The sequence below is a fragment of the Sciurus vulgaris genome, assembly GCF_902686455.1.
Source record: "Sciurus vulgaris genome assembly, chromosome: 1".
NCBI lineage: Eukaryota > Metazoa > Chordata > Mammalia > Rodentia > Sciuridae > Sciurus > Sciurus vulgaris.
The window spans coordinates 18,386,359-18,414,003 of NC_136461.1; the positions used below are offsets into that span (position 1 = coordinate 18,386,359).

Genomic DNA, 27,645 nt, shown 5'->3' on the forward strand with positions numbered 1-27,645 from the left:
GCCAGAACCTGCTTTCCCAACTCCCACGGGGCGGGGGCGGGGGGGGGGTGGCGGGGGGGGGGGGCTCCGCTTGGTTCACTGGCTGGGCCCCAGGGCCAGTGGCTTTGTCCTGCTGGGGTCCCGAGGCAACTGACGGATATTGCAGAGTTTTGTGAAGATTCCCACCAGTCTGGGCTTCTCTGTGCTTAAGTGAGGGAGAGTTGAGACCACAGAGCCTCTCAATATCTTCAGCACCCCAAAACTTCAGCACCTCAACACTTACTAATCCAGGGCCCAGAACTGAGGAACAGAGAGCAGCAGTCAAGAATAGCAGGCTGGGGCTGGGGAGATAGCTCAGTCAGTAGAGTGCTTGCCTTGCAAGCACAAGTCCCTGAGTTCGATCCCCAGCACCGGAAAAAAAAAAAGAACAGCAGGCTGGTCTCTTGCTGCTCATCCACAGCCCGAGCGTTTCTTCCTGGATGGAGGTGGCGAGCAGTAAGAACGATCCCACGTCCAGGTCTTGACCTATGCACACGGACAGCTCGGTGCCCCTTAGGCAGTCGCTGCACCTCCCTGTGTCTGAGGCCCTGTGGGAGGATGCTGTTTGTTAGGGGTCTGCTCTCTGCCAGGCATAGGATGCTGAATGCTCTACACTTATTGGCTCATTCCCTCCCTGGCAGGCCTTTAAAGAAGGAACTATTAAAAGCAACCCCATCTTACAGATAAGGAAACAGAAGCACAGAGAGGTCAATAACTTGCACAGAAACACACAACTTAAGAACACGTGGGTACTAAGAACACAGCACTATTTGGTGTTCCAGGCTCTTCCTGCCTGAAAACTACAGATTTCAGGCGCAGCCTAAAGAGAAGGAAAGGAGGGAGGGAGGCCCAAGAAGAGTGCAGGGAGGAATACCTCCCATTAAACATGGAGGTGTTAGCACCATCCTCTTCCTGAGCACGGTGGCCAATATGCAGGAAGCAACTCCATACCCAGGCAGCCCACAGGCTCAGGGTGAAACACACCACTTGTGTTCAGCGCTCCAGGATCCCCCTCCAGAGCACTTCCTTGGCCTCAAATCCACAGAAGGGCCTGCTTCAGTCCTGCCTTGCCTCCTCCAGGAAGCCTCTCGGGATTTTACCCAGTCTCCTCTGGCCAGGCTTTCTCCTCCCCTCCACACCGCTGCCTGCTCCTTCCTGCCTGGTGCCTCTCCCTTCTCCCCTGCGTGTTGGCTTCTGTCCCACAGATTGGAGCCCCACTACAGGAGGGCAGATGCCCAGGAGCCCCTGATAGATCCCAGGGATCTGTTTTCTGTGTGGGATCAGCTCAGATCTCTGTGCTGGAGGCCCCACTTCTTCTCCTCCATCCAAGCCTGGCAAGCCTGTGAGTCAATCCAGACAAGCTCAGGCTGGCCTGAGGCCCAGGACTGCCCCTGCAGGGGTGCAGGCAGAAGAGGGCTTGTGTGGGCACGGCGTGTGCACAGCATGGGCACGGCATGGGCACGGCGTGAGCTGGCCCGTCGTGGGTCCAGGGCTGGGAGGGCAGCGGGAGCAGGATAGGGTCTCCCCACACCATGCCAGTGGCCCGTGGCCTTGGCCTCCTGGCCACCCTGCTTCTCTCCCTCCATCTGCTCCTTCCCTTGTCCAACAAGCCCTTCTTGGGCTGGTTCGTATCAGTGCTGGGGGGGGCGCCGATGGACCAGACCCGATCGCTAACCAGTCTCGAAACTGGACTCTGATCTTCCCTCCAAGTGCCCCCACCTTTTAATCCTCCCTGTCTCAGTGGGTGACAATCCCATCCTGCCCGTGGCTCAAGCCAAATCTCACCTGATCCCTCAGCAAACCTGCCCTTTGCTCTGGTCATGACATTTCCCAAATCCAGTGGCTTCTCACCCCTTTGACTCCTGGCACAAGGCCTGGCTGGCCAGGGCTCCCTGCTTCTGTCCAGCCCCTGCAGCTGATCTCTTCTCCCAGGCCCCCTGCAGGGCGCTGGGAAAGCAGGGTCAGCCACTCTCCGGCCTCAGAACCCATGCCCCGGCTCACCCTTCCCCTAGAAACGCCCTCCACGCCTCCCTCACCTCTTCAGGACTTTACCCAAAAGCCAGCTTTTCAGTGAAGCGGGCCTCATCCTCACCCCCAGTTTTGCAAACCTCCCCCTCCCCAAGCTATCTAGCGCCCACAGCCAGGAGACAGATCTGTCTGTTCCCCGCCTCCTTCCCCACCTTGGAAACGAGGCTCCTTGAGGCAGGCTTTCCCCAGCTGCTCTCTGTGCCCAGGACCCGCTGGCCACCTCAACAGCACTCACTGAGTAGCTTTTGAATGAGTGACTCCTGGGTTGACAGACCAAGCTTCAAAAGCCTGTCCCTGCTCCATGCCTGCCCGTTTCCCGCCTGTTCTTAAAAACACACTGCTGGCCGAGGTGGGGGGGCCACTGGTGGAGCAGAGCAGGCCCCAGGCTCCGTCCCAGCACCACACACCAACACAAGGCCAAAATCCAAAACACCACATCGGGGTCTTTCTGGCTTTAGGATAAGCCTGGCTTCCCAGAAGCTTCCTCTGGCCCCCTGGGTTCAGGGTCCCTCGCTGCACGCCTCTCTCCTTCCCTCAATCTGACCGCTGGTCACTGCTCTCTCTTTCCCTGGACAGTGAACTCAGGAGGGTGAGGGCGTGTCCGTCTCAGGTGGAATGTGTGACGGTTAAATGGATGGATGGTCTGGATCCTGGTGAAGCCACGGGAATGTAGGCAAGCTACCCAAGTTCCCTGGCCTCAGTTTCCCCAGTGGCTGTCCACATTTACACTGCCTCCAGGACCATTTAGCAGAGCTACGCAGGATCCCGGCCCAGAGTTAAGACTCCCAAGCATTTACGGGAGGAAGGAGTGTGGGAGGGAAGGAGCGCGGGTAGAGGCGTGAAGAATGGCAGGAGACTGGTGGAGGCAGCTTCCTGCAGGCAGGGCCTTCCCTGGACTCCTGAGGCAGGAGGAAGGGGCGGCCAGCAAGGTGGCCTCTTTTAGCACGAGAGGACTTGGTGCCTACAGGGACGGTCATCCGACCGACTGCTGGTGCGAAGAGGCCAGTTTTCCTTGGTCGGGCTTTTTTTCCAGACAGGCCTGGGTGCGTGGACTGTGCCCACCCTCAGTTTCCGGTGGTGGCTCCTGCATCAGATCAGCGGCCCTCTGAGGTCAGGGGGAGGCAAGGAAAGGAAAGGAGGCCGCCCCTCATCAGGGGACCTCACAGGGAGAGGCCTGGTCTCAGCTGGCCACCGCCCCATAGGGGTGCTCTCCATCCTGGAGCAGAGAGCCCCAGTGCCTCCGGCCTCCAGGCAGAGCTCGGGCCCAGTGTGCACCCTGTGCCCTCTCTCCTCAGACAGGGACTCCTGTGTCTCCCCATCGCCTCTGCAGTCCCTCGGGGATGACATCACCCAGAGCACAGACCAGGCGGGGATCCCTCAATGGGGCGTGAGCGGATGGAAAGCGGATGGGAAGTGGACTAGGACAAAGGGTGGGCTCGGATGGTGGCGGGGACGGTGGGGGGTGCTTCCCTGACCGCCCACCACGCCCAACTCTTCGCTCACCTGTTTTCCTTCCCACCTGCTGCTGTGTGGGCTCCCCCCACCCACAGACCCCCAGCTGGGGGGACCAGGGTCGGAGCTCCCTTCTGCATCCGACCCATCCTAGCTGGGCCTTCTGAGGAAGATCCCCTCCCGCTCAGAGCCTGGCTTCTCTGTGGGAAATCGTGGTGGAACCTTCGCCTTGGGGGCTGGAGGACGCAGAGAATGAAGGCCGCGCCCTCTGCGACGCTGCGCACCTGTCCTGGGTCCTCATTACATACGGGAAACTGGTCTGAAGGGGTTAAGCTGGAGACCCTGCCTCCCAGCTGGGAGCCAATCAGGCTGGCAGGGGAGGAGCCAGGCCGCTGCTAGGACGGAGCTCTAGGTCTGTCCGACGCTGCGAGGGAGCAGGAGGCGATGCCGGCAGGGCTTGGGGGACTTGGGGCAGGAGCTCTGCCCGGCCCTGGCTTCTGCCCTCGACAGCTCTAAGCCTGAGGGTGCCAGGCAGCTGCGAGCTTGGGAAGGGGCTGCACTTCTGGGGCTGGGGCAGGGCAGGGTGGAAGAGGACCAGGACCCTGAATCCCCGTGGACCCCAGGCAGGGCACTGACAGCACACAGGTCCTGTCTTCAGGGACCCGGGTGGCCCACATGGGCGCAGGGGCTAATCGTAGCTGGTGCCCAGGAATGCCTGCCCGCGGGCACAGGGGGAGCCAGGGCTGCTCGGGAGCTGTGCGGGAGGGTGGGTAGGGGAGGCCAGCCTCCTTCCTTGCAGCCCTTACCCCTAGCCTGGCCGCCCATGGCCCTGAACAGCCCTCCCTGGCCTGGCAGACGGCCTTCCTCTTAGTGCAGGGCAGGGGCAGGGGTTGCGACCGGGAGGGTAAAGGGCCAGTCTTACTGTCTGGACAAGGGTTGCATCACCCGGAGCCACGCCTGGCAGCAGGGGGCCCTGCGAGGACAGCAAAGCCTGGCTTGGGGTCCAGAAGCCCAGGAAGCAGAGTACCGAGCACAGGGAAGCAAGTCCAGAAAGCTGGGTCCTCCCTGGCCTCCTGGCGTGTGGCCGGTGACTCCCCATTTGGCCTTAGCAGGGAGCTGCCCCCGATGGGCCTCAGTCTTCCCATCTGTAGGATAAGCGCGCAGAGCTAGAAGGTCCACCTCAGGCCCGCTCCTACTGTGTGACTGCAGCGGCTGCCCACTCCCCAGCCCTGGCTGCGGGAGCCACATGCAGTCCTTGAGGAGAAAGTCCCTCTGGCTGGCGCTGTCGGCCTCCTGGCTCCTCCTGGTCCTCCTGGGGGTCTTCCCCCTTCTCCGCCTGGCAGTGCCCTCCAGACCTCAGCCAGGGGCCTCCCCGGGATGGCCCCGCTGGCTGGACGCAGCGCTCCTGCAGAGTTTCTCCCAGCCTGGGGAGCCCGCGGGAGATGCCCCTCCACGTCCTCAAGGGCCCCGCCGGGGCAGCTGTACCTGGGACACCTGCGTTGACACCTCCAGGTGCAAGGATGGCCTCACAGTGTTTGCGTACCCAGCGGCTGGACTGACCTCCGAGAGGCACCGCGGGGTCCTGGCCTCCCTGGAAGGCTCCCGCCACCTCACCTCCAGCCCCACCGAGGCCTGCCTCCTCCTCCTCCTCGGCTGGGACAGCCCGGCTGGAGGGTGCAGCCCAGGGCCTCCACTCTGGAACGCAGGCAGGAACCATCTGGTCCTACGTCTCCACCCAGCCCCCTGCCCCCGGGCCTCCCAGCTGGGACAGGCCATGGTGGCTGAGGCCAGCCCCAAGGTGGACACCTTCCGTCCCCGCTTTGATGTGGCCCTCCCACTTCTCCCTGAAGCTCACCCTCTGCGAGGTGGGGCCCCTGGCCAGCTGTGGCAGCACAGCCCCCAGCCTGGGGTCGCCCTGCTGGCCCTGGCAGAGAAGATGGGCAGGTGGCGCGTGGTGGCAGACATCCGCTCCCCTGCCTGGGGCTGGGATGGGCACTGTGAGCAGGACCCTGGACCTGAGCCGTAAGTGAACCTTCTTTGGGGGGTTTGGATGGGAGGGGGACGGTGAGAGGAGTGAGCCCGGTGACCAGAGTAAAGGGCAGGATTGAGATGGAGAACCCATAGTCCTGGCAAGTTTAGGTCTCAGTTTGAAGCAGGAGGAGCTCAGGTTAGACAGCAGGGAGTACTTTCATCGAGATGGTGATTTGCCTCCAGGGGTGTCAAAGGCAGATTTTGTAGTTCTCCCTTGGGGATCTTAAAAACAAAACATGACTCACTCCTGCTTCTTCCCTTTCGTTATTCCAATTCCTCCTACCCTAACATTTTATGTAACTATACACTCCTATAGTGCTTACTCTGTGCTAAGCTCTCTTATAAATGATTATGCATAATAAAATAATACTAATTGCTATAATTTAAGTGTTTGTATACCAGACACTAAAGCTCAGAGAGGTTAAGTAACTTATCTGAGGTCACCCAGCCAGAATGAGCACTGTCAGTACTTTAATCCTAAATTGCCTGTCTCCAAAACCTTCTGTATGAGATTTGAGTTGGGTTGTTGTTGTTTTTGTTTCATTTTTTGTGGCGATGCTGGGAATCACAGGCCTCACACGTGCAAAGCGAGCACACACTCTACCACTGAGCTATGCCCCCAACCCCAAGAATTCTGACTTTTGACCTTGTCAGATACTTCAGAAGTTTGAGATATTAGTGGCTGGTCAGAGCTGGAAGCTGCTCCTGTGGTTAATCTTGGGTTTAACTTCTCAAGGAAACAGCCTTTGATTATAACAAACATGTGCAACTTAGGTCAGATCTAAAGAAGAACTTCCTGCCAGTGAGAATGCCTAAGTATAGACAAGGGGAAGGGGGCCTGTGGCACACGCTTCTGCTGAAACTTCCCTTCACCTGGACTGGCTGGGGTGACACACCCCGGGCGATCAAGGAGTTAACACCTGAGCTCCTGAGCCCCCTGCATCTCCAGGAGGCCAGCAGTCTCCAGCAGCTGTCTGTGCAGCCAGACTCAGAGACCCTCTGAGGTTGTCCAGGACCCTGGGGCAGAGGGCTCCTTCCCATTCCCAGGAGCAGAACTGAGTGGGACACTGTCACTCTGGTGTCCCCTTGGGCCCCTCCTCCTCTCCCTTTCTGTTCTCTGCTGGAACAGCATGGCTATTCCGAGCTCTCCTTCCCTCCCAGGAACTCTTCACGTGGCCAGCCTCCAATCTGGCCTCCTCTTGGGGCTCCCAGGGCTTCTCCCAGCCACAGGGCTCCCGTGGGAACGTAATCCCGCCACCTCCTGAAGCTCCGGAGGCCTTGGGCGCCCCACGCCAGGGTGAGGAGGGAGTTGCTGTCATTCCCACGGCCCTCCAGCGGGGACTGGTCCCCAGCATCTTAGCGGCTGCCCGAGGAGGAGTAGGGGCTCCCTGACCCCTCAGGCTCAGAACTCAGCCCAGCCCAGGCTCGTCTTTGGTGACAAGGTTCCCGGTCACCATGCCATCCCTCACTTTTCTGACTTAGCCGGCAGGTAGGTGCTGGCTGAATGTTCACTGATGGCTCTAACGTGGTCCAGAACTGGCCGGGGTCTGGCTCTCCATCCTCCTGGGTCGCCCTGGGGTTCGCGTTTCTAATAAGTTCATTTCCGAGGTGTGAAGCTCAGCCGGCTCTCGCTGTCCTCAGAAACCCCAGGAGTTTGCCTTTGGCTTCTGCCTCCCTGCAGGGGACCGCACCTCATCTCTGGGGTATCTTGAGCCTCAGTTGCTCAGAAGTGCCAGGCAGAGGCCTGGGCCAGCCAGACAGTATAGGGAGAGGAAGAGAGGGAGGCCGACGGCCCCAGGGCGCGCCCCGAGAAGGTGGCCTGAATAAACACGCACTGGCCACAGAGAGAGGCGAGTCGCAGTCCCTGCCACTGTCCCACATTCCCTCAGCCGGCAGGAGGGCGGGAGGCCGGAAGGCCTGCTGCGGGCCAGGTGCGGAGCCAGGCTTGACTCCCAGGCTAATCTCCCCAGCACCTCTCCAGGGAGGCCTTGCTGCCCCCATGTCAGGGCCCAGGACGTGGAGGCTCAGAGGGGAGCGAGGGAGCCAAGCAAGGGCCTCGGGTGACAAGGGAGCCTGCTGACCAGCGCCCCAGGCTTCGACCAGGCGTTGGAGCGGTGGAGTCTGAAGGACTAGAGCTTGTGCGTGGGGGTCCACCGCCGTGTTTTTCCACCTCGGGTGACCGGGCTCATTGCTTTGGAAGCAGGGTCCACCCCTGGAAATTGCTATTTATTCATTTCTACGAATAGGTGATTCATTCACAGGGCACAAAATCCCAAAGGCATACAAGGGTGCCCAGTCAGCCTGGCCTCCCTCCGCCCTGCCTCCACACCCAGGGTTCCTCCTGCAGCCAGGCGGCTTCCAGCTTGTGTCTCCCCGAAGCTCTGGGCATGACGCCTGGGAACACAGGGCCCCGGCCCCCGCTTTTTTTTTTTTTTTAATGTAGCAGAGATTGAACCCCAGGGAGCTTCACCCCTGAGCTACATCCCCACACCCCGAGCCCTTTTTACTTGGAGACAGGGCCTCCCGAAGTCGCTGAGCCTGGCTGAACTTGAGACCTTCCTCTCTGAGCCTCCCACGTTGCCCTCCCGCCCAGCTCCTGCCCCAAACTGCCCCTTGCTGAGCTCCGGGCAGAGTTCTAAGTGCTTCACCCCCCGATTCCCATCTCCTCACAGCGACTCTGAGAAGGGGAGCGTAGTGTTGGTGCCCCATTTAACAATGCGGAAACCGAGGCCCCGGGCGGCTGGGAGACGGAGGGATCCTGGAGCGGGTGCTTGCGCTCACTCCTTCACATGGAGTAGGGGACTTCTCGGGGTTCCAGTCTCAGCTCTGCCCCAGCCCTCCCTGGGACTCCGTCTCCCCATCTGTTCAGTGGGGCTTGGTCCAGAGGCTGCCTAATACTTTCAGCTCTGTTTCTCGACGATCAGGCTCAAAGCCAGTCAGGCTGCAGCTGGCGGTCCTGGGGAGCCTGTGAGCCCAGGGGTCCTGGTCCCCCTACCCGTCCTCCCTCCCCAGGCTGGGTCTTGAGCAATCCCAGGGAGGTGGCTCTGACTTCTACCCCTCCCCCACAGGCAGGCACAGCTTGAGTGTGGCTTGGGGTTGGGTGGGGGTGGGGGTGGGAGGAACAGAGGAGGCCTGTCCTCCAGGCAAGGGGGCCGCTGGGCGAGAGCTTCCTGTGTGGTTCCAGGCTGGGGGCCCAGCCCACCTCATGACAGAGCGGCCTTTCATGGGCCTGGGCTCCGGGAGGGGGAGGGCTGGGCCTGGCAGCCACTCAGGTGAGGGATGCCTGGGCGTCTGTGTGGCAGAGTGGAAGTGGATAGGGCCTGGTAAACTTCAGGTCCCACTGCCTCCCATTTGGCAGGTGAGGAAACTGAGGCCGGGTGAAGGAAGGGAGGGGCCCAAGGTTGAGCTAGAACCCAGGGCTCCTGTCTCCTGGTCCAAGAGCAGACGAGGGTTGAGTGTGCAGCCTGCGTGTGTCAGTGTGCCAAAAGAGTTGGTCAGCATGTGGGGGCCCGATGGTAGGGCTGCTTTCGGGAGGATGGTGTGGGTGCTGGGGGCTGCGAGGGAGCGGGTGGGTTGAGGTATCTCAGGCTCCTGCGCCTCCTTAGGACACACCCAGGGGAAAGGCCACCCAACGCCACGTTCTGCCTCATCCCTGGCCTCCGCACTGAAGCCTGGCGCTTTCTCCAAGCCCTGCAGGTACAACCCCAATGTGGCACCCCGCCCCTCCTCCACGGTCCCCGGGAGCTTCAGGCATGCCAGGCCTCTGGGAAGGGCACTTCTCTACTGGGGCTCAGGTGTGCCTGCCTGTGGCCAGGTCACCACATCCTCTGCAAAACACTTCATCTGCAGAACAAAACCGAGTCCTGTCCTCCTGGCTGCAGCGGCTGCCTTGGAACTGGGGGGGGAGTGTGTGCTGGTGGGACTCGCTTCTCCAGCGGCCGCCCTGCCCCCAGGCTGGCTGCATTCCTGTGCTTCTCAGTCCCTGCTGGGAGCTGCCCTTCTCCGAGGTCATTGACTGGACCAAGGCCGCCATTGTAGCCGATGACAGGCTCCTGCTTCAGGTAGCTCAGGGCCCTGTACACGGGGTGGGGACTAGACCCAAGGCATGGGAGGGACCTCGGAATTCTGGCCCCCCAGGCTGGCCTCTGTCCTCCTTCCTGTCCCCCATCTATGTAAATTTTGTAATTTTCCCAGCCCCAAGTCTTCCTCTGGGGCTCCCCCAGAATCAGGAGGAGACCCTGCCGGGCCCTGAGAGCAAGCCTGGCTCCTCCTCCGGCTGTGTCCCAGCCTCTACAAGGAGGATTTTCCCGGGCCCAGCTCTAATGGTTCCTGTCTGGTTAAACACCCAGTTAAAGGAAGAGCTTCCAAACAATCCAAAATCAGAAGGCGTCTGTCGGTGGGAGAGGGATGCAGGGCGACTGTGCCGTCTGATGTTACTAATTTTGCCCAGCTCAGAAAAACATGTGAGCCTGCCTGAGTCCCCTTGAGAAGTGAGAACAGTGTAAGAATGCACAGCAGCCACCAGGGATTCACTGAGCTACAGTGCACCAAGCACTCAGTGGGCGCCCTCTAACTTAACCCTTGCCATCCTAGGACAGAGGTCCTGTTATCCTTGTTTTAACAGATGAGGAAACTAAGACTCAGAGGTTAAGTAGCTTGACCGAATCCACGTGGCTACGAAGCATCCTTTAAACCCAGCTGGGTGTGGCCCCTGAACTCGATCGCCATGTTACCTGGGATCTGTCCAAGCATGGCTGTTGACAGCCATGAGGATAGGGCCTCTGGTTTCCAGATCTCCAACACAGGTTCCTTCCTGGCAGGGTCAGAGCCCAGCGAGGTCCCAGGCCGCCTCCTCTTCTCCCTCTGTGCCCAGGTCCTGGCTGCCCTCCAGGAGATGTCCCCTGCTCGGGTCCTCGCCCTGCGTCAGCAGAGCCAGTTTCTGTGGGATGCCTACTTCTCCTCGGTGGAGAAGGTCATCCGGGCCACTCTGGAGGTGAGGGCTTACTGGTCAGGGGCCGCGCCACGCTCCTCTTCCCAGTGTTGGGGGCCCTTCCTTGAGGATCTGGGACGAACCTGAGACTTAGCCGTGAGGTCTTGGACCTGCTTCTTTCCAATCTCGACCTCACTCTCCCCCTCGACGGCAGTGGCTGCCTGGGTGCTGGTTTGGGAGAATCTCCGGACTTCTCAGGATTCTGAGAAGGTCATGACCTTGGTTAGTGACGCTGGGCTTCTCAACCCTTCTGCTCCCAGGGGCCCGGTGACCTGGCTCCTGCTCCGCAGGGCCTGAAGCGGGGCTGGGCAGGGAGGTCACTTTCCCAGACCCGCCCACAGGGCCTGCCCGCTCTGCAACCTTCTCACTTCACAGATTATCCAGGGCCGGATCCCGGGAGCACCCACTCACCCCTCTCTTCTGTGGAACAGCCCCCCAGGAGCACTCCTGGCCCTACCTACTTTTTCCCTGAGCCCCCAGGACTTTCCCTTCTACCACCTGCAACTAGGTATGTCTGGGGAGGGACAACTTGTCCCCTCAGTTCTCTCCACGTCTGTCCCTACCTCATCCACAAAGCCCCTGCAAGCCCCTCCCTGAACCCCCAACACCTCGCCTGGCTCTTGGGGTCCCCCGCTCAGGTCACTCTGCAGAGGGTTCCCCCTCCTCCCATCCTGACGGCCTGTCTCCTTCTCCCAGGCTCTCGCCCTGAGGGCAGATTCAGCGCCCTGATCTGGGTGGGGACCCCTGGCGAGGTCCCCCTGAAGCTCATCCAGGCCGTGGCAGGCTCCCAGCACTGTGCCCAGGTCCGGCCCCTTGACCCACTGGAGTCCTGGTACCCAGGGTGGGGGCCCTGGGAGACTCCTGGACCCAAGGATGAACACATATTTGGGGGGAAGAGGCACGGGGAGGACTTCCAAGGGATCTTCTCGACTTTTTTTTTTTTAAAGTTCCAAGTTTCTCGTTCCCTTCCCCCAACTCCAGGGGGACTGATAAAGGCCCTGAGGGGCTGGAGAGGCTGAGAAGCCCTGCGTCCATTCACGCATGCTCTCGTCCATTCACTTACTTCCTCACTCTGCGGTCATTTTCAGGGTCAGGCCTCGGATAGATGCTGAGGATGCAAAGAGAAAGCAGGAGAGGAATCCGCCCCCAGATTAGGATTCAGTTAGCATTTTCTCTTGCCAGAGGAGGAAGCAGCTCGGCCAGGGTACAGAAGGAACAGCTCCAGAGATGGATATCTGGGTGGGGCTGGGCAGGGCATGGCATGGCAAATTTGCTGGAGAAGGAGAAAGTGAACCCTAGCGAGAAGGTAGGATGAGGCACAAGACAGGGCCCAGGCTAGGGGCTACCATACTGCACCAGAATTCTTGCCTTCCTGAAGCCCAGAGGCAAAGACAGGGTGTCAAGGAAAGGACCTGGGATCCAACTAAGCCATCCTTTCACTCCCACATATACAGTGGCTCTCCCAGGTTCCTTCCACCCTGAGAAGATTGCTCCTGGGACCTCTCTCTGCCCCAGGCCCCAGACCTCAGGAGCAATCCCCCTTCCCTCCTAGATCCTGGTTCTCTGGAGCAGCGACAGGCCAGTCCCATCCAGGTGGCCCGAGACAGCAGTGCCCTTGACAGTCATTGAGGGGCACAGAAAGGTGAGGGGTGGGATTGTCCGGGATCTGGGGAGGGCGCACATGAGGGTTTTACTTGGGCCTGAGCCAAAGTCAGACTCCTACGCAGGCCTGCAGAAATTGGGCCCCGGGTTCCAGCGGCAGGTCTAATAGAAATGGTTCCCTTCCTCCCTGGCCCTTGTGAATCGTGCTTCCAGAGCATGATGTGGTGGGGGAAGGCAGAGGAGTATGTGGGTGTCTCAGTGAGGGATGGGGAGAAACCTGGGACCTTAGGGAAATAGGGACACAGGGCAGCACACTGGGGCGGGTGGCCGCTGAGAAGCAGGGTGTGACCGTCTGCTTGTCATGTGTTCCTGGGCAAGTCCCTTCAGCTCTGGAGGGAAGTTTGACAGCTCCTCCCAGGGTTGACGTGAGTGTGTAATAGGACAGAGGAAAGCTGAGATGTCAAACCTGACCAGCCCCTTGGACCAACTGCTCCATTTCACCAAAGGGAAAACTTCCTTCCACGCCGGGCTGGGCGCACTCCTGCCTACTGGGTCTGGGGCTTCCCGTGGCTGAGTCGCTTGCCTTCCCACCCCCTGCAGGTCAGTGACCGCTTCTTCCCGTACAGCGCTGTCAGCACGGAAGCCATCCTCAGCCTCCAGGGCCATGTCGGTCTTTCCACAAGTGAGGTGAGGCCCAGACCCAAGGATTCCTGGGTGGGGACAGAGGCCAGGGCACGGGTAGCCCCTAAGACTCCAAGGGCTGGGAGGACCGGAGTTCCTGAGGGGCTGGAAACCAGCGGAACAAGCCAGGCAAGCTCCTCTTTAGAAATCCAAGAGAAGCCCTCCGCTGACTCTTCAGAACATTGCTTTTGTGGCTCCCTTATGAGAAGGTTCCCTGTGATTCCCTGGAAACAACCATCCTATACTTCTAGTCCGCTTGAAGTAATGGCTCCCATCCCCTCTCCCCCGAGCCCTGTCCCAGCCCTTCAGCCAGACTGGTCTTGCTTCCATAGGATGTGAGGATGTCCCAAGTTGGTCAGGAAGTCCTTCCTCACAGCTCACTTAAATCTCCCTCCAGGTGGACTTTGCCTTTGTGGTGTGGCAGAGCTTCCCGGAGCGGATGGTGGGCTTTCTGACGTGGAGCCACTTCTGGGACGAGGCCAGGGGCGGCTGGGGCTACACTGCTGAGACAGCCAACGAGTTCTCCATGGTCCTCAGCACAGCTGCCTTCTACCATAGGTACAAACACGGGCCTGGCCCAGGGATCAGAGACCCACAGACCCCCTCACGGAACCAGCAGTAGGGTGGCTTAGAGTTCAAAGCTCAGATCTGCCAGTTATGTGACCCTGGGCAAGTCTCCCCACTGCTCTTGAATTTCAGTATCCTCATCTGTCACACGGGACATGTTCGCCCCGTCATCCCGCCCCCGGGATGCTCAACAAATGGCTAGTGTTAAGTAGAATTGTTAGAGGGTAAAGACCATGTTTGGGGTTGTTGGGGGTGATGCGATGAGAAAATGGTCCTGATTATAAATTTGGGTGTGATAGACCGGGGACCATCCCAGGCTCAGGTGTCTGCCCGAAGCACCTCAGTCTTGGGGCAGGAACTGAATTCTGGAGGGCCTCTTAAACAAGCACAAACCGAATCTGTGTAACGTGGAACCTTCTGTAGATTTATCCAGGAGCTCTGCTGGGGATTCTCAGTAGTGCAAAGAGAGAGCCTAAGGTCTGCAGGGTGGGCCCAGCTTGTCCAGTTTGGGGACTCAGGTGTGGTGGGAAGCAAGGGTCAGACAGCACAGCATCAGCCTGGTTAATCCACAGCCTTCCTGAGACTGGTCTTTGGGTGCCATGTTTGATAATTTTGGAACCAGCTGATCCACCCCCTCCCCAAGTCTGGCTCTGCCTTAGCTCTGACCTCAAGCCCAGGCGTAGGCACCAAGCTATGGGGAGAGGGCAGGATCACACCGAGGGCAGCACACATGGGGAGTGGGGGCTCATACCAGGAATGGGTGCTCTCTGGGGCAGCCAGAGTCGGGAACTGGGCTTTGGAAAGAGGTTTGGGGACTGGAGAGGAAGGGAGACGGGAGGTCAGGAGGGCGGGGATGAACTCAGCCGCGGTTTCTCCCTGCCTCCACCCCTGCCCAGGTATTACCACACCCTCTTCACCCACTCCCTGCCCAAGGCAATGAAGACCCTCGCAGATGCGGCACCCACCTGTGTAGACGTCCTAATGAACTTCCTAGTAGCAGCAGCCACCAAGCTGCCCCCTATCAAGGTGCCCTATAGCAAGCCGCATCTGGGAGCTGCAGCACTGGTGAGGAGCCGCGAAGGAACGGTCGACCCTGGGAGGGCACGGGCTGGGGGAGAGAGAGAGAGGGAGTCCCTCTCATGGTCTAATCCAAATGCTTCTTGCTGCGGAGGTGGGTGTGTGTGTGAAAGGGCACAGAAGCCCACCCATGCCTTTCTCCTCCACCTCTTAGGCTCCTGGTCCCGGGCCAGAGTCGCAGCCCCCAGACCCGGACTGCATCAACCAGATGGCAGCAGAGTTCGGTCACATGCCCCTGGTGTCCTCTCGCGTACGTCTGGACCCAGTGCTGTTCAAGGACCCGGTGTCGGTGCAGCGCAAGAAGTACCGCAGTCTGGAGAAACCCTAGGAGACACCCGGGTGACCATAGCTTGCGGGCCGCATTGCACCTGCCTTCGGGACAGCGGAGATCCAATCGAGACGGACAGTCGGCCAAACGTCAGATCTGGCTCCGCCAATCACGGCCAGGGCTCCCCGAGGGGCGGGGCCTCCCCTCCCCTCCGCCCTGCAGGGCTGGGGGTGCGCCCCACTCGGTCGCTGCTCCTGTGCCTTCGCGCAGGCTGGTTCCCGTGCCTGGAATGCCTGCCTTTACTTCCCCGCCGAGCTGATTTCCACCTGCCTTTCAGGTCCTTGCCCTTCATGCCGGATGGGTTTGGTCTCCTGCTTAGAGCTCGCGCAGTCCGGGCAGTGTGCGCGCTGGCTGGCTGTGGGCACACCGTCGGGTCCCAAGACCCGCCTGGGAGCCCCGGAGGGTGGGTCGTGTCCTCTTCTCTCTGGTCTGGCAGGTGCGTCGCAAATACTTGACGCCTAGATCGACACTGACTGTAGGCTGGCGTGGCGAGTGTGGACTGGGTGTACCGAGAGACAAAGCTCCGTCCCCCAGGTCTCCCTGGGGTTCCTAGTCCTAGAGGAAGACAGCTGTCCGCAGACACGTAGGCTGTCATGCTCAAGCCTTGCGCCCCGGAGTAGCCAGGAGTACGGAGAGTTAAGAGGGATGGAAATGCAGGTAGTTGGTCCCAACCTCGCCAACGACCCTCGGCTCTGGTTCAGTCGGGCGCGTTGCATTACCGACCTGGGCCACTAGAGGTCAGCGCCGCCCCGCGGTCCCTGCTCGGAAGGGAACCGGTTTCACACACACACCGAGTGAGGGGGCGGGCAGGGGGCGTGGAGGGTCAATGGTGTGTGCAGCCCGCAGTCAGAAAACCGGGAAGGACTCTGAAATAGCATCACCCCGTTGGTCTGAGCACTTGGAAATCATTAAGAAGGGCCTTTTGCAGGTGGACTAGACAGGAGGAGGGATGCCCCGGCGGCCTGTAGGTGAGGGTGGAAAGGGGGAGGGGACGCTGGTTCTCCCCATTCATCCACCTGGAACTGGAATTATCACTTCCGAAATAAAGTGCCTGTCCTTGCCCCCTCAGGCTCAGGCTATAAATACCCTTACAGCTGCTGCAGGGCGGCGAGGAGGGAGGCGGGGGTGGGGGTGATCTGGACTCCCCGGAGTGGGGGCGACTCCAGAGGGAGGGGTCCAGCCAGGCTCTGGGTGTCTGGTGTTTTCCTGCTTTGATGGCCTGCAGCTTTGGAAACTCCCGTGACCAGGTTGCTGGCCAGGACACGCCGTCCCCTAGACCTCTCCAAAGCCTCCCACCCCTTTTAGGTTGACCTCTGGCCTCTGGATGACGCAGGTCCTCCCTGGGGCCTGTCACAGCTGGGCCCGCAGAGTGGGCTGTCCTTGGGAGACTGTCAGCTGCTTGAGGTGGAAAGTGTCTGGAAATTAAGCAGGGGTGGGGAGGCTGGCAGTCTGGCCCAGGGTCAAGAGCTGTTGAGGGTGGGTGAGGAAGCACACAGCTGTGACCCAGGCAACCTTCCAAGAATGGGAGGGCTTCCAGCAGGGGCCCAGCCAGGGAGAGGCACCTTTCCAGTCTTGGCTCCTGTACCCAGGACACAGAACTGCCTTGGCATGGCTGTGCGTGTGAGGAGGCCACCCCTGGACTCAGGGGCTTACACTGTACCAACATGCAACTCAGAGGCCCTCCCCAGCCCCTGCTGTGGGGTGGTCTAGGGAACAGAGGCAGAAATCCTCGCCCTGCTTCACACTTGGCTGTGACTCCAGGCAAGTAACTCAGTCTGAGTTCATTTTCTCCTTCATACATAAAAATGGAGGACAGCAGTGCCTGTCTCTTAGAGCAGTGTAAGGACTAGGTACTCAGCGAAGCCCAAGATGGTTTCTGGGGTCTGCAGGAGTCCAGTGGGCATTCTCAGGATCAGCTGCAGCAGCTGCCTACTGCACCCCCTGCCCTTCCAGGCCAACCCTGATCCCACAAATCTTGAGAGGCTGAAGGACCCCTGACCTAAATCATCAGCGGAAAGGTGCAAAGAAGTCATTTTATTAATGGGGAGAGGCTCAGAGGGGCAAGCAATTGGCCAGCCCCTCCTCCCACCCCTGGCCAGGACAGCTGAGCTCCGTGCTGCCCCCAGGGAGGCTGGGAAGCCCAGGTGGCTTCTCACAGGCAACCTCAGCAGCAAGTCCCCTCCTTCCAGGAGGATGAAAGGAACCACTCTCCAGCAACCACTGGTGCTTGGCAGCCTACGCTGTCCCTACAACAAGCCCCTGTGAGGTGGGTGTGACATTCTTGGTCCCCAGATAAGAGGTACTGAGAGGCCCACTGGCCAAGGTCACCTACTCATCATGGCAGCTGTCGACATTAGATCCTGAGGTTCCCTAGTGTGTCGCCTCTGTGAGAGGGGACAGGTCTCCCTCTCACATCTTGTAAACATAAGCCAACACATCCCAGGAAGCCAGACCCCTGGGCTATGCCATGTGGGCAGCAGAGATGGCTCAATCTGACCTCAGGGTTGGAAATCCTTGCACAGCTTGCTTATCAGGGCAGGGAAGTGGCCCTGGGGCGGGTGAGGGCCCGCCCCCACCTGAGGCAAGGCCTTCTCTGTGTTGGCACAGCTTCCCAGGTTAGGAAATAAGGAAAGAGAAAACCATCAGGTTCTTACCTAGTAAGAAGTCTGCCCCTCCAGGAAGGGAAACACTGGCCCATAGCACAAGTGACTAAGGCCCAGACAGGCCTCAGGTGGCCCCTGGCTTCCCCTCTCAGGGAACTCTTAGGGGTGCAGGGAGTCCTCACAACTCCCCCACCGCCCTGGCCTTAAACCATACTGTGATGGCAGAGGGAGAGGCGCTGTTCCAGGACTTCCTGTAGGTTCACAGGCAAAGGTCAATCACGCAGGTGGGAGATGCAGGTCAGTGAGGGCACCTTGAGGCCAATCTCCCCTTCCCTGTCCCAGGCTGTGCCTTAGCACCTACCGGGAGCTGCCCCAGGGGGTCCAGGAGTTGAGTCACACTCGCTTTACACCTGCTGAGTCCCCACCCTTGGGCTTGCTGTTGTCAAACAGGGGAGGCCAGGAAGAGGCCCACCCCTGGAGTAGGCAGGGCTCCACACTGACCCGGAGCAGAGAGAGGTGTTACAAACCTGCTGCATAACACAGCGGGGTAGGCAGAGTCCTGGTGGAGCCTGCGGGACGCTCAGTCCAGCCGCCTGCAGGTCCTGGCCATGCCTCCGTTGGTGCCTGGCTAGGCAGTCAGTCCGAGGGGCCTTGGCACGCCTGACAGTCCTTCATGTCCTCAGAATAGTTCTCGATCTGGATGGTGATAGTGTGGAAGTAGAACTTCCCCTGGAGGCAGGTGCTGGCCGCCTTCAGAACAGCCTGGGCGTCTGCGTTCTGAGCTGGAGTAAGACACCAGAGACCTTGGCCTTGCAGAACGATCCGGAGCCCCAATCTCATGCTAACCCAGCAGAACAGGGCAGGGGATCATGAACGTGGAGAGCCCTGGACTCCACTCCTGCACCAGGCAGCCCCCAGGCCCCAGCCCTAGCCCAAGTCTGAAAGCAGGGAAAGGAGCAGCCGTAAGGCCAAATCCCAGCCTTCTTCTGCCAGTTAATTCACTTAAGGCCTGGGTAAGGAAGGACCTGCCCCCAGGGCACCCAGCCTCAGTTTTTTTCAAGGATAAATGAGATCATGATGATCAAATGAACTAATGTGCATGAGGTGCTCCTGGGCCAGGGGCTCTGGGAGACCTGAGACCTGCTGGGGACTGATCCAGGGCCCTGGCCACCTCAACCCTCGCCCCACTGAGTCCCCAGCACTCACCAATGGCAATGTGGACAGACAACACAGGCTGGGCCACAGTCAGCGCCCAGATATGCAGGCTGTGCAAGGCTTCTACCCCCTCCACGGACAGCAGCAGGTCCCGAACAGCTGTGAAGTCCACGCCCTTGGGAGTCCCTGAGGATGGCAGGGACAGGGGCTAAAGGAAATTGCCCTCCTACCCTGCTGCCTCCTTGGCCAGCAGGTCCAGTGTTGCCTCCACCTCCCCAAACTCATGCCCCCTGCTGTCTTCCTCCTCAGTCCTCCTCTGAAATAATCATGTTCATTTATTTCCTCCTCTAGGATGGAGACTCCATGAGGGTAGAACCGTGCTTTTTGCTCACCCTAGAACAGCGCCTGGAGCACAGGAGGCCTTGGACCAGTGCTTGTTCACTTTGGTACTGGGATTGGGCTGCATTCCCAGCCCTTTTTATTTTTTACTTTGAGAATCAGGGTCTCACTAAGTTGCTTAGAGTTGCTGAGGCTGGCTTTGAACTTTCAGTCCTCCTGCCTCAGCCTCCCCAGGTTGCTAGGATTACAGATGTGTGCCACTGCACATGACTGATAAGGGCTGGTTTTTAATGGGAGGAAGAAAAAAAGGAAAGGATGGAACCTGAGAACCCCTGGACCACCTGGTGGCACCACCACCACGCCAGTCTTATCTGGATCAGTCACCTTCTTGGGCTCCAAACTCTGACCTGAAGTCTCATACTCCTGCCAACCCCAGGTCAGCACCCACTGACAGTCCAGACTGACCCTGACCAGACAGAGACCTGCGACCTTGGCCCAGGACCCAAGGCCACAAGCACGAGACAGCCTGGGTGAAGAGCTGGTGATTCAGGGCAGCCCCCCTCCAGAGGCAGGGCGAGGTTCGGGCCCTGTGATGCTGCAGGGAAGGCCTGCGGGGGCCTTGTCCCCCATGCTGACCACCCCCTTCTGAGCCTCTGTCTGTTCCCTGTGCCATGGGAGCACAACCTGGCCCTCTCTTCCTGGGGGAGGATAACTAGACACGGAGGACGTGCCTGGGGTCGGCCTGGAACTCCAGGTGCTACAGACATCACCCAGAAGCCACCTGAGTATGCAGGGGACATGCCCAGTGGGGGAGAAGGCACCCTTGGGCTGGGGACAGTTCCAGGAACTGGGATACCTGAGGGCCCAGCTTAGGCCAAGATCAACCTGGGGCCCCAGGAAGATTTCCACGGAATGACGAGGTCCAGATTCTGCTGCCAACAAGGTGCCGAAGCCCCCTCCCTCTCCCCATTTAAGGCTGCTAAAGCTGGACAGCCAAGAGCCAAAAGGAAGCCCCAAATCCAAGTTACCTTCCATCAGCACCAGGATCACATCCCTCAGGATGGTCAAGGTGGTTCCCAGGACCAGGAGGGAGAAGAGGAAGGTGCAGATGGGGTCCACATACTTGTACTCTGGCTACAGGAGAAGCGGAAGGCAAATTTGGGGTTCAGCCACCTCTTCAGCTTCCCTTCTCCCCTCCAACCCAGCCCTGTCAGGGAGAGGGGTTCCCTCTGTCAGATGGACGTGAGCCTCACCCTGGCCCAGCCTCCCAGTCTCTCCTCTATATTCCACAACAGGCAGGACAGAACACAGCACAGGACCAGGCCCAGGCCCTTCCTACGTATCCTTCCCTGAAGGGCTGAGACATGCGCAGAGCTAAACACAAAACAATCTCAGCATCTGGCCCACCGCCCTCATTTTACAGATAGGGAAATTGAGACTCAGTGAGAGCAAGCAACTCACTCAGCATTACACAGCTTCAAATCAAATGCCTGGCCTTCCCACAATGCCTCATGGCCTCTGTGACGGGCAACACACAGTCCCGAGCTGGAACATGGTTCCACAACTAACCAGCTGTATGCCATTTTGCAAATCACCAAAACTTTCTGAGCTGCACAAAACACTACCACCAACCACCCTTCAGGGTTGTGTGAAGATCAGAGGTGCTGATTTTTGGCAGGCATTGGACAAACATTCCTTCCCTCTCCCCAGCCTTTTGCCACAAGCCAGGAAGGAGCTAGAATCTGGAAAGGGCCGGTGCAGAGAGGAGCCCCAGGTGATCTACACTCCCCTGCCCTTGCCCCACCCTCCTTCCTGTTCCTGGCTCTGACCTTGAAATATAAAATATAGGCTGCCACCAGGACACCCAAGCTCTGCAAAAAGTCCCCAATCACGTGGATGAAGGCGGCTCGGACACTGGGGTTCTCTTGCTGCTGGTTGGCGTCGTCATGGCTGTGTCCATGGCTGTGACTGTGCCCATGGCCAGATTGGTGAAGTGTCAACCCCATTCTACAGAAGTGGAGACAAAGCCCGAGGCTCACCGAGGTAGCAGCAGAGGCTTCGAATCACCCAAATCTGTGGGGCAAAAATCTTAAGCCCCCACACTCTAGCCAAGTGAGAGCCCAGCCCGTGTGGTCTCGGTTCAGAGCACCTGAGAAGGGGAAAGGGGTACGGCTCCAATGCCAGGCTGAGTCCCGGCATGGCAATGCCCAAAGACAAGCTCAGAACAGGAGGGCAGGCAGAATCATCTAGTTCACCCACCATGTCACAAATGGGGAAACCAAGGCCACTGCACAAGGGAGTGAGCCCAAATGACACTCCCTTTCTCTACACAACACCTCTTCCACTGAGACCAGTTCAGTCACATCAGCTTGAAAAAAGATCTGGATTATGCCTGTAGGCACATCTGCACCAACCAAACTCATCCCTTTCCACTGCAGGGCATGGCCTCCTTCCCCCAAGAACAGGCCAAGGTACGAAGGGGCCACACACAGGGAATCACACTCACATGATGTTCACGGCCACAGCACAACCTGACGTGATCAGCATGGTCCCCCCTTCGATCTCGTAGTCCCCAGAGACCAGTCGCTCCACAGCCAGGTACACCAGCACCCCCGTCACGACCCAGATGGACAGCACAGAGAGCAGGGCTCCCAGGATCTCTGGGGAAGAAGAACCCGACCCCCAAAACCAACCTAAGCATGGGGCTCTATGGCTGAGGGGGCCTCCCCAGCTCCATGCTCTCCCCTCCCCTCTGCAAGGCCAGGGCCTGGGTCCCACTAGGCTTCACAGAAGGGGTGGCTGGCACCTTTCCCGCCACTCATATACCTGAGAATGTCAGAGCTATTTGTGGGACTGGGGGTGGACCCAGAGCCCCACATGTGGTAGGCTGGCACAGTATCACTGAGTTACATCCCCAGCACTTTTAAAACTTTATTGTGAGACAGGGTCTTGCTAAATTGCCAGATTGGCCTCAGACTTGTGATCCACACCCACCTCAGCTGGAAGGTCTCTGCAGACCTATGCCATTATGCCGACTAAGAATCATCTGAGGGCTGGGGTTGTGGCTCAGTGATTGAGTGCCCCTGGGTTCAAACCCCAGTACCAGGGGAAAAAAACAAACAAACAATCCTCATCTGGGTCAGCTTTGTTCTTTTTATATGGAAAGAAACCGATTTATGAAAATAATTCCTTTTGCTCAGCCGTCAAACAGACTTCTGAGAGGAGCGGCTGGGCCATCCCCGGGGTAGAGGGAAGTGAGGAGGCTGCCAAAAGGGGACAGATCACTTAAAGCCTGCGTCTTCCAGCAGGATTTGCCGACTTCCCCTCCCCGAGTTGATCCAAGGAGTTATGTGCTGCGTTAATGCCATTGTCATTTGTTCTTGGAGTTCCTGAGCCACTGCTTCCTTCAGAAGGTGAACGTGGCTTCCCTGAAGACCAGGAGCTACTGGATGACTGGAACCAGGGCTACCCCAGCAGACTGGGAGTTCTCAGAGGACAGAGGCCATGGTTGACGTCTTCTCTGTCCATCCAAGTCACCCTCCGGACTTTACTCAGGCATCCACCCCAAGAATCCCTGTTCTGACCCACCCTCTCTCAACCCCATCTCCAGCCCTACGGGGGTCCTCACCAGCTCGTTGCCAGCCGAAGTTCATGGTCTTGGTGGCTGGTCGGGAAGACATCCAGAGGGAAAAGAGACTGATGAGCATGCTGGCAAAGTCAGTGAGCAGGTGGGCTGCATCTGTCATGATGGCCAGGCTGTGCGCCAGGTACCCACCTAAGGGCAAGACCAGGAGGGTGAGGGTCCTGATCAGTCCCCCAAAGAGCCAACTCCCTGGGCTGTGCAGCAGGGAGACCCACAGATTCTGGAAAAAGACACCGAATTCAAGACCTCTCCACACATTAGCTGTACAACCAAGAGCAAGGGATTTATACTCTGAGCCTCAACTTCCACTCTCTGTGAAATGGGTTAACATCTTAGAGGGTGAGTATGAAAATCAAGTTCAGATAGGGACTGGAAAACATAGTAGAATGCTCTTTTCCCTGGAGGCATTCAGACCTTCCTTATTTACTAGAGATGTGTGACCTTTGAAAGGTTACTTAACCTAACATGCCTCAGTTTCATCACCTGTAAAATAAGGAGAATAACAGCATGTATGATAGCTGAGGTTGCATAGGTAACGTACCCGCAGAGGACTTAGCACAGAGGGCTCAGTACCTGGGACTAGGGTGATATTGAGAACAACCAGACTGCCCACTTGCCTGCTTCATTTAATAAGCACAGAAGCCCTTACCGATGACTTCTCCGATCATGAACACCAGGCAGATGGCAGAGGCCACATAGAGCTGGCGTCGGGCCCGCTCCTTCTTGGGGTCACAGTGAAGGTCAGGATCCTTCTGGGCATGGCAGTAATGGTTGCTCCTGGTGTCCAGCTCAACAGCCTGCAAGTTCAGCCCAGGCTGGGGGAGAGACATCCAGCCAGTCCCATCCTGCCACAGAGATCCTAAGTATGACCTGGCCAGGGAGAAAGGAAGAGAGAACACTCAGCTGGGAGGTGGTGGCAAGGAGGGCTGACTCCAGCCCATCTCTGTGGAGCCTTGGCGTTCCAACGTGATGAAGGGAAGACTAGCTAAAGGCACTCCAAGTTCAGAAGTCCCTGTGGGTGGCTAAAAGGTGGGAAGGCTGCGTTCAGAGGGAGATGCTAAGGGAATGGGAGTCTAGGGGCCTTGGTGGAGGGTGGGGGTGAATACACTGTTCCCTCCCCGATCCTTTCCAAGGACTGGAGTAGTGACCTTGGGAACTGGCCAAGGGGCAGGCCGTCCAGTCGAGCGAGGAGAAAGAACGGAGCTGGGTCTCAGGGACAGAAGCAGAGCCTCCCCCTCTCCGGCGTACTAGGGAACGCGGGGCCCGCTCAGAGCCCGCTCGGAGCGGGTCTGCCCTGGGGCAAAGTGCTGGGCTGGGGGGTGGGGCCCCAACATCCGACGACCTTCCCCCACGGGGAGGCAAGGGACAAGCAGTACCGAACTCTCCCAGGAGAAGAGAAGTGATCCCTGGGCCCTGGAGTCACGGCCTCCTTCCCTTGACTCACTCCACCCCTCCCACGTGGTCCCAGTTCCAGCCGCCGACAAAACCAACCGCAGCCGGCGGCCAAGGAGGAGCTGCGTCTGATGCCGCCCGACTCCCCTCTCTCCCCGGCTCTCGCCTTACCGGACTTCGCGCTTGCAGTCCAACAGGTGCTGCTTCTCCATGGCCTCCATGGGGACCCGCGCGCCCCGAACTGAGTCCTGAAGTCGTGAGCTCTAGAAGTTGTGCGCGGAGGTCTCGGCCGCACCGCACCCTGCCACCTGTCACGAGGTCCCTGCCGCCGCGCCCGCCGTCCCCCTGCAGCGGCCGCTCTCGCCCGGGGCGCCAGCTCTCCACGACTCCGAGCCAGCCGCTGCGCTCCGCGCCCGCCCGCCGGCTTTATCCCCGGCTCTTGCCACCCCGTGTGAAGCAGCCCGCTGAGCGTCGTGTGCAAAAACGGCGGGGAGGGGTAGGGGCCGGCTGCAAAGGGCGTCGCGGCGCTGCCGGGCGCACCGGTTCCCAGTGCCCCTGAGCCCCCAGGAGCTGCCTTGCCAGCGACCAAAAAGCCTAGCCGGCTTAGCGCCGCGCGGTTGCTTGGTGTTGCTAACTTAGGACTAGGTGACAGCTGCGCTCCTTCTTCCGCCCCACGGAAAAGTTATGGGGTCTTTGTTTCTAGAAATCCACTTTGGTTACTCTGAGAGCAGGAATGTGGTTCAACGCTTCGGAATAGGTACTCCGGGGGCTACGGACGTTTCTCCCCCGACGCCGACTGGAGACTGCTCTGGGCTTGATCATTTTTACCCCTCCTGGGGCGGGGGGCGGGGGGTGACTTCTGAGGTCGTCGTGCGTTATTATCCTCCAACTCAGGTGGAGGCTAATCCTGAGGGCGCAGCATGATGCTAAATTGCTGAGGTTGGCCTTGAACTTGCAATCCTCCTGCCTCGGGCTCTCGAGTCTGAAATTGCAGGCATGCGCCGTCGCGCCCGACTTAGTGCGTCCTCTCTTTACCCGCCCTGATTAGAATCCGAAATGAATGGCTTTACCTCCAGCCCTACAGAATTCGTGCTTGGGCATCACAGATGTGTAGTGTCGCGTTCATTAACAATTGCCACCTGGGCAGAACTGAACCATCCCTTCTTCGGTTCCACCCAGCCCCCTCACCAGGAGCCCAGAATATCGGACAAGCAAACTCCTGGAAGACGCAGGCAGAAGGAGCCAAGCATGTGCCGGGTTGTCAGCTTGGTGCCCCACCCGCTTAAGGACGCTTAAGGCAGTGCCCTACTACAATTATTCCTGTGGCCCCCATGCTGGCCTACGGCGAGGGCTTTCAAGGTAGAAAGTATTTCTTGCTGGCTACCTCCCTGCGGTCAGGTCCCCAACAAGCTCTTTCTACATAGAGAGCCCCCTTCTGCCCCCATGGGAACTGGTTTCTGCATAGTAAAATTTGAGGACCCCTGCAGGTCATCTAAGACAGGTAATCACCTGGCCTCCCCACTAGATTATAAACACTTCAAGAGCAGGAATGAATTTGGTACTGGCGACAGTTCAGTTTAGCTCTGTATCAAAACCATCAATTAAAAATGTTCACCTATAACACTACTACCAGAAATTTACATTAAGGAAATAAAGACTCTTCAGTTAAGGAATGTCGATCATAACTGGGCTTGGTGGCACACACCTATAATCTCAGGTCCTCTGGAGGCTGAGGCTGGCTGCTGAGAGGATCTCAAGTTCAAGGCCAGTCTCAGCAACTTAATGAGATCCTTTCTCAAAATGAAATTTAAAAAACAGCTATGATACTGGGCAGGATGGTGCATGCCTGATAATCCCAGAAACTGGGGAGGCTGAAACAGGAGGATCACAAGTTCAAAGCCAGCCTCAGCAATTTAGCAAGGCCCTAAGTGACTTAGTGAGATCCTGTCTCAAAATAAAAAATAAAAAGTGTTTAGCTGTGCATACACCTATAATCCCAGTGTCTTGGGAGGCTGAGGCAGGAGGATTGAAAGTTCAAAGCCAGCCTCAGCAACTTAGTGAGGCCCTAAGCAACTCAGCAAGAACCTGACTCTAAATAAAATATGAAAAGGGCTGGGGATATGGCTAAGTGGTTAAGCGCCCCTGGTTTCAATTGTCAGAAAAACACACACACAAAAATCTGGGATAATTTTAAAAGGGTGGGGGCTGGACTGAAGTTCAGTCACAGAGGGCCCTGGATTCAATCCCCAATACCAGAATTAAAAAAAAAAAAAAAAAAAAAAAAAAGTTTTTTTTAGTCTTATTCTGTTCTGGATAACGGGAAGCACATTGTAAAGTCTCAGTAAATGCAGATTTACAAATTGGAAGAAAGGTAATCCTGTTTCCCCTGAGATAAGGGAGGGGGAGAGAAGAAGAGAAAAACATGTCAATTTTTAAAATAAATTGCAAGCCGGGCCTGGAGGCACACATCTGTAATCCCAGCAGGTTGGGAGGCTGAGACAGGAAGATCTTGAATTTAAAACCAGCCCCAGTTCCGGGCCGGCCTTGAGAAAGTTAGACCAACTAGAGGAGCTGTAGGACGGCCGGGGCGGCAGTGTTTTGCCGGCCCCGACGACCATGGCGGTGTTTCACGACGAGGTGGAGATCGAGGACTTCCAATATGACGAGGACTCCGAAACGTATTTCTACCCCTGCCCGTGTGGGGATAACTTTTCCATCACCAAGGAAGATTTGGAGAATGGACGTGGCAACCTGTCCTAGCTGCTCTCTCATTACAAAAGTGATTTATGACAAAGATCAATTTATGTGTGGAGAAACAGTCCCAGCCCCTTCAACCAACAAAGAATTAGTAAAATGCTGAAGAAACCTTCAGGAATCCACATCCTGAACAGTTAAGAATGAGCCCAGATGGAAATATCAAATGCAGAGAAGCTGATTTTTTTCAAGGGGACAGCTGTTTTGTGGATTGCCATTCTTTTTTCATGTGGATCTTTTCACCAACTGCTGAATTCATCTTCAAATAGAGAAGTGAGCCCCAGACATGTCATACCCGGATTTCATGTTTAGAACATTGAATTGGAAGCATTCTTAATTATCCACCTGAATTTAAAGGAAGATAATTTTTTTATTTTATTGTAAACAAATGGGGTACATGTTGTTTCTCTGTTTGTACATGGCGTAAAGGCATACCATTTGTGTAATCATAAATTTACATAGAGCAATGTGGAAGATAATTTTAAATCAGTGCTTTCTTTCCCTTAGTTATTATGTTTATACCTTAAACCTAATTCTGTATCTGATAACAGCATCATCTACCTCAGTCATTAGGATTTCTTAGTTAAAATGAGATTATATTTTTAATTAGTTTCTAAGATGGTTAAAATTAGCCCTTTCTTTGAAATTTGAATCAGCTTTATTATTCTAACTTAAAGAAAATCCGTTGCTTCATCAGTACTGCACTTCGGATTCCCTCACCAAGCCAGTCTCTCCAGTCTTGCCATTATTAGAATGTTCATGTTCTGTTTAGCATGTCATTTGTGTTACACTTCATGCACAGAGTTCTAGTAAGAGAAAAGATGGGCTACAGTTTCTCCATCACACAAGTTAGTGAATAAGGAAGAAAAGTCTAAAGTGAAAGAGTCAAAGAAGTGGCGATTCCTTATGTTCCTTAAAAATCATGACACGATTTAAAAAAAAAAAAAAAAAAGGAAGCAAAGTTGTTAATGAGAGGAGTTAAATG

At 57.5% G+C, this 27,645-nt stretch overlaps 2 protein-coding genes and 1 pseudogene across 6 annotated transcripts; 2 read left to right on the forward strand and 1 right to left on the reverse strand.

Annotated features, from left to right (window-relative positions):
* Positions 1–3,959: 3,959 nt before the first annotated feature.
* On the forward strand, positions 3,960–17,507 carry EXTL1 (exostosin like glycosyltransferase 1). Of its 4 annotated transcripts, none has more exons than XM_079103290.1 (11): positions 3,960–5,520; positions 9,135–9,225; positions 9,483–9,590; positions 10,403–10,522; positions 10,895–11,027; positions 11,216–11,322; positions 12,072–12,161; positions 12,722–12,808; positions 13,200–13,360; positions 14,266–15,210; positions 16,728–17,507. In XM_079103290.1, the coding sequence occupies exons 1-11, from the start codon at positions 4,745–4,747 to the stop codon at positions 16,759–16,761; spliced, it is 2,652 nt and encodes an 883-aa protein (XP_078959416.1). In that variant the 5' UTR covers positions 3,960–4,744; the 3' UTR covers positions 16,762–17,507. The 4 variants fall into 4 exon arrangements, with proteins under 4 accessions (XP_078959416.1, XP_078959415.1, XP_078959417.1 ...); XM_079103289.1 differs by having other exon boundaries at positions 16,964–17,507; XM_079103292.1 differs by lacking the exon at positions 16,728–17,507 and having other exon boundaries at positions 4,266–5,520; positions 14,266–14,434; positions 14,601–14,913.
* Positions 17,508–17,655: 148 nt separating this feature from the next.
* SLC30A2 (solute carrier family 30 member 2) lies at positions 17,656–24,216 on the reverse strand. The gene is made up of 8 exons (XM_079103328.1): positions 24,078–24,216; positions 23,164–23,384; positions 22,500–22,646; positions 21,378–21,531; positions 20,701–20,878; positions 19,900–20,005; positions 18,584–18,718; positions 17,656–18,159 (listed from the first exon to the last, which is right to left on the reverse strand). The coding sequence occupies exons 1-8, from the start codon at positions 24,125–24,127 to the stop codon at positions 18,014–18,016; spliced, it is 1,137 nt and encodes a 378-aa protein (XP_078959454.1). The 5' UTR covers positions 24,128–24,216; the 3' UTR covers positions 17,656–18,013.
* A 2,223-nt stretch (positions 24,217–26,439) lies between these two features.
* Positions 26,440–27,023, forward strand: LOC306639625 (diphthamide biosynthesis protein 3-like; annotated as a pseudogene). Its single transcript has one exon. The product of its transcript is annotated as a diphthamide biosynthesis protein 3-like (transcript).
* The last annotated feature ends 622 nt before the right edge of the window (positions 27,024–27,645 follow it).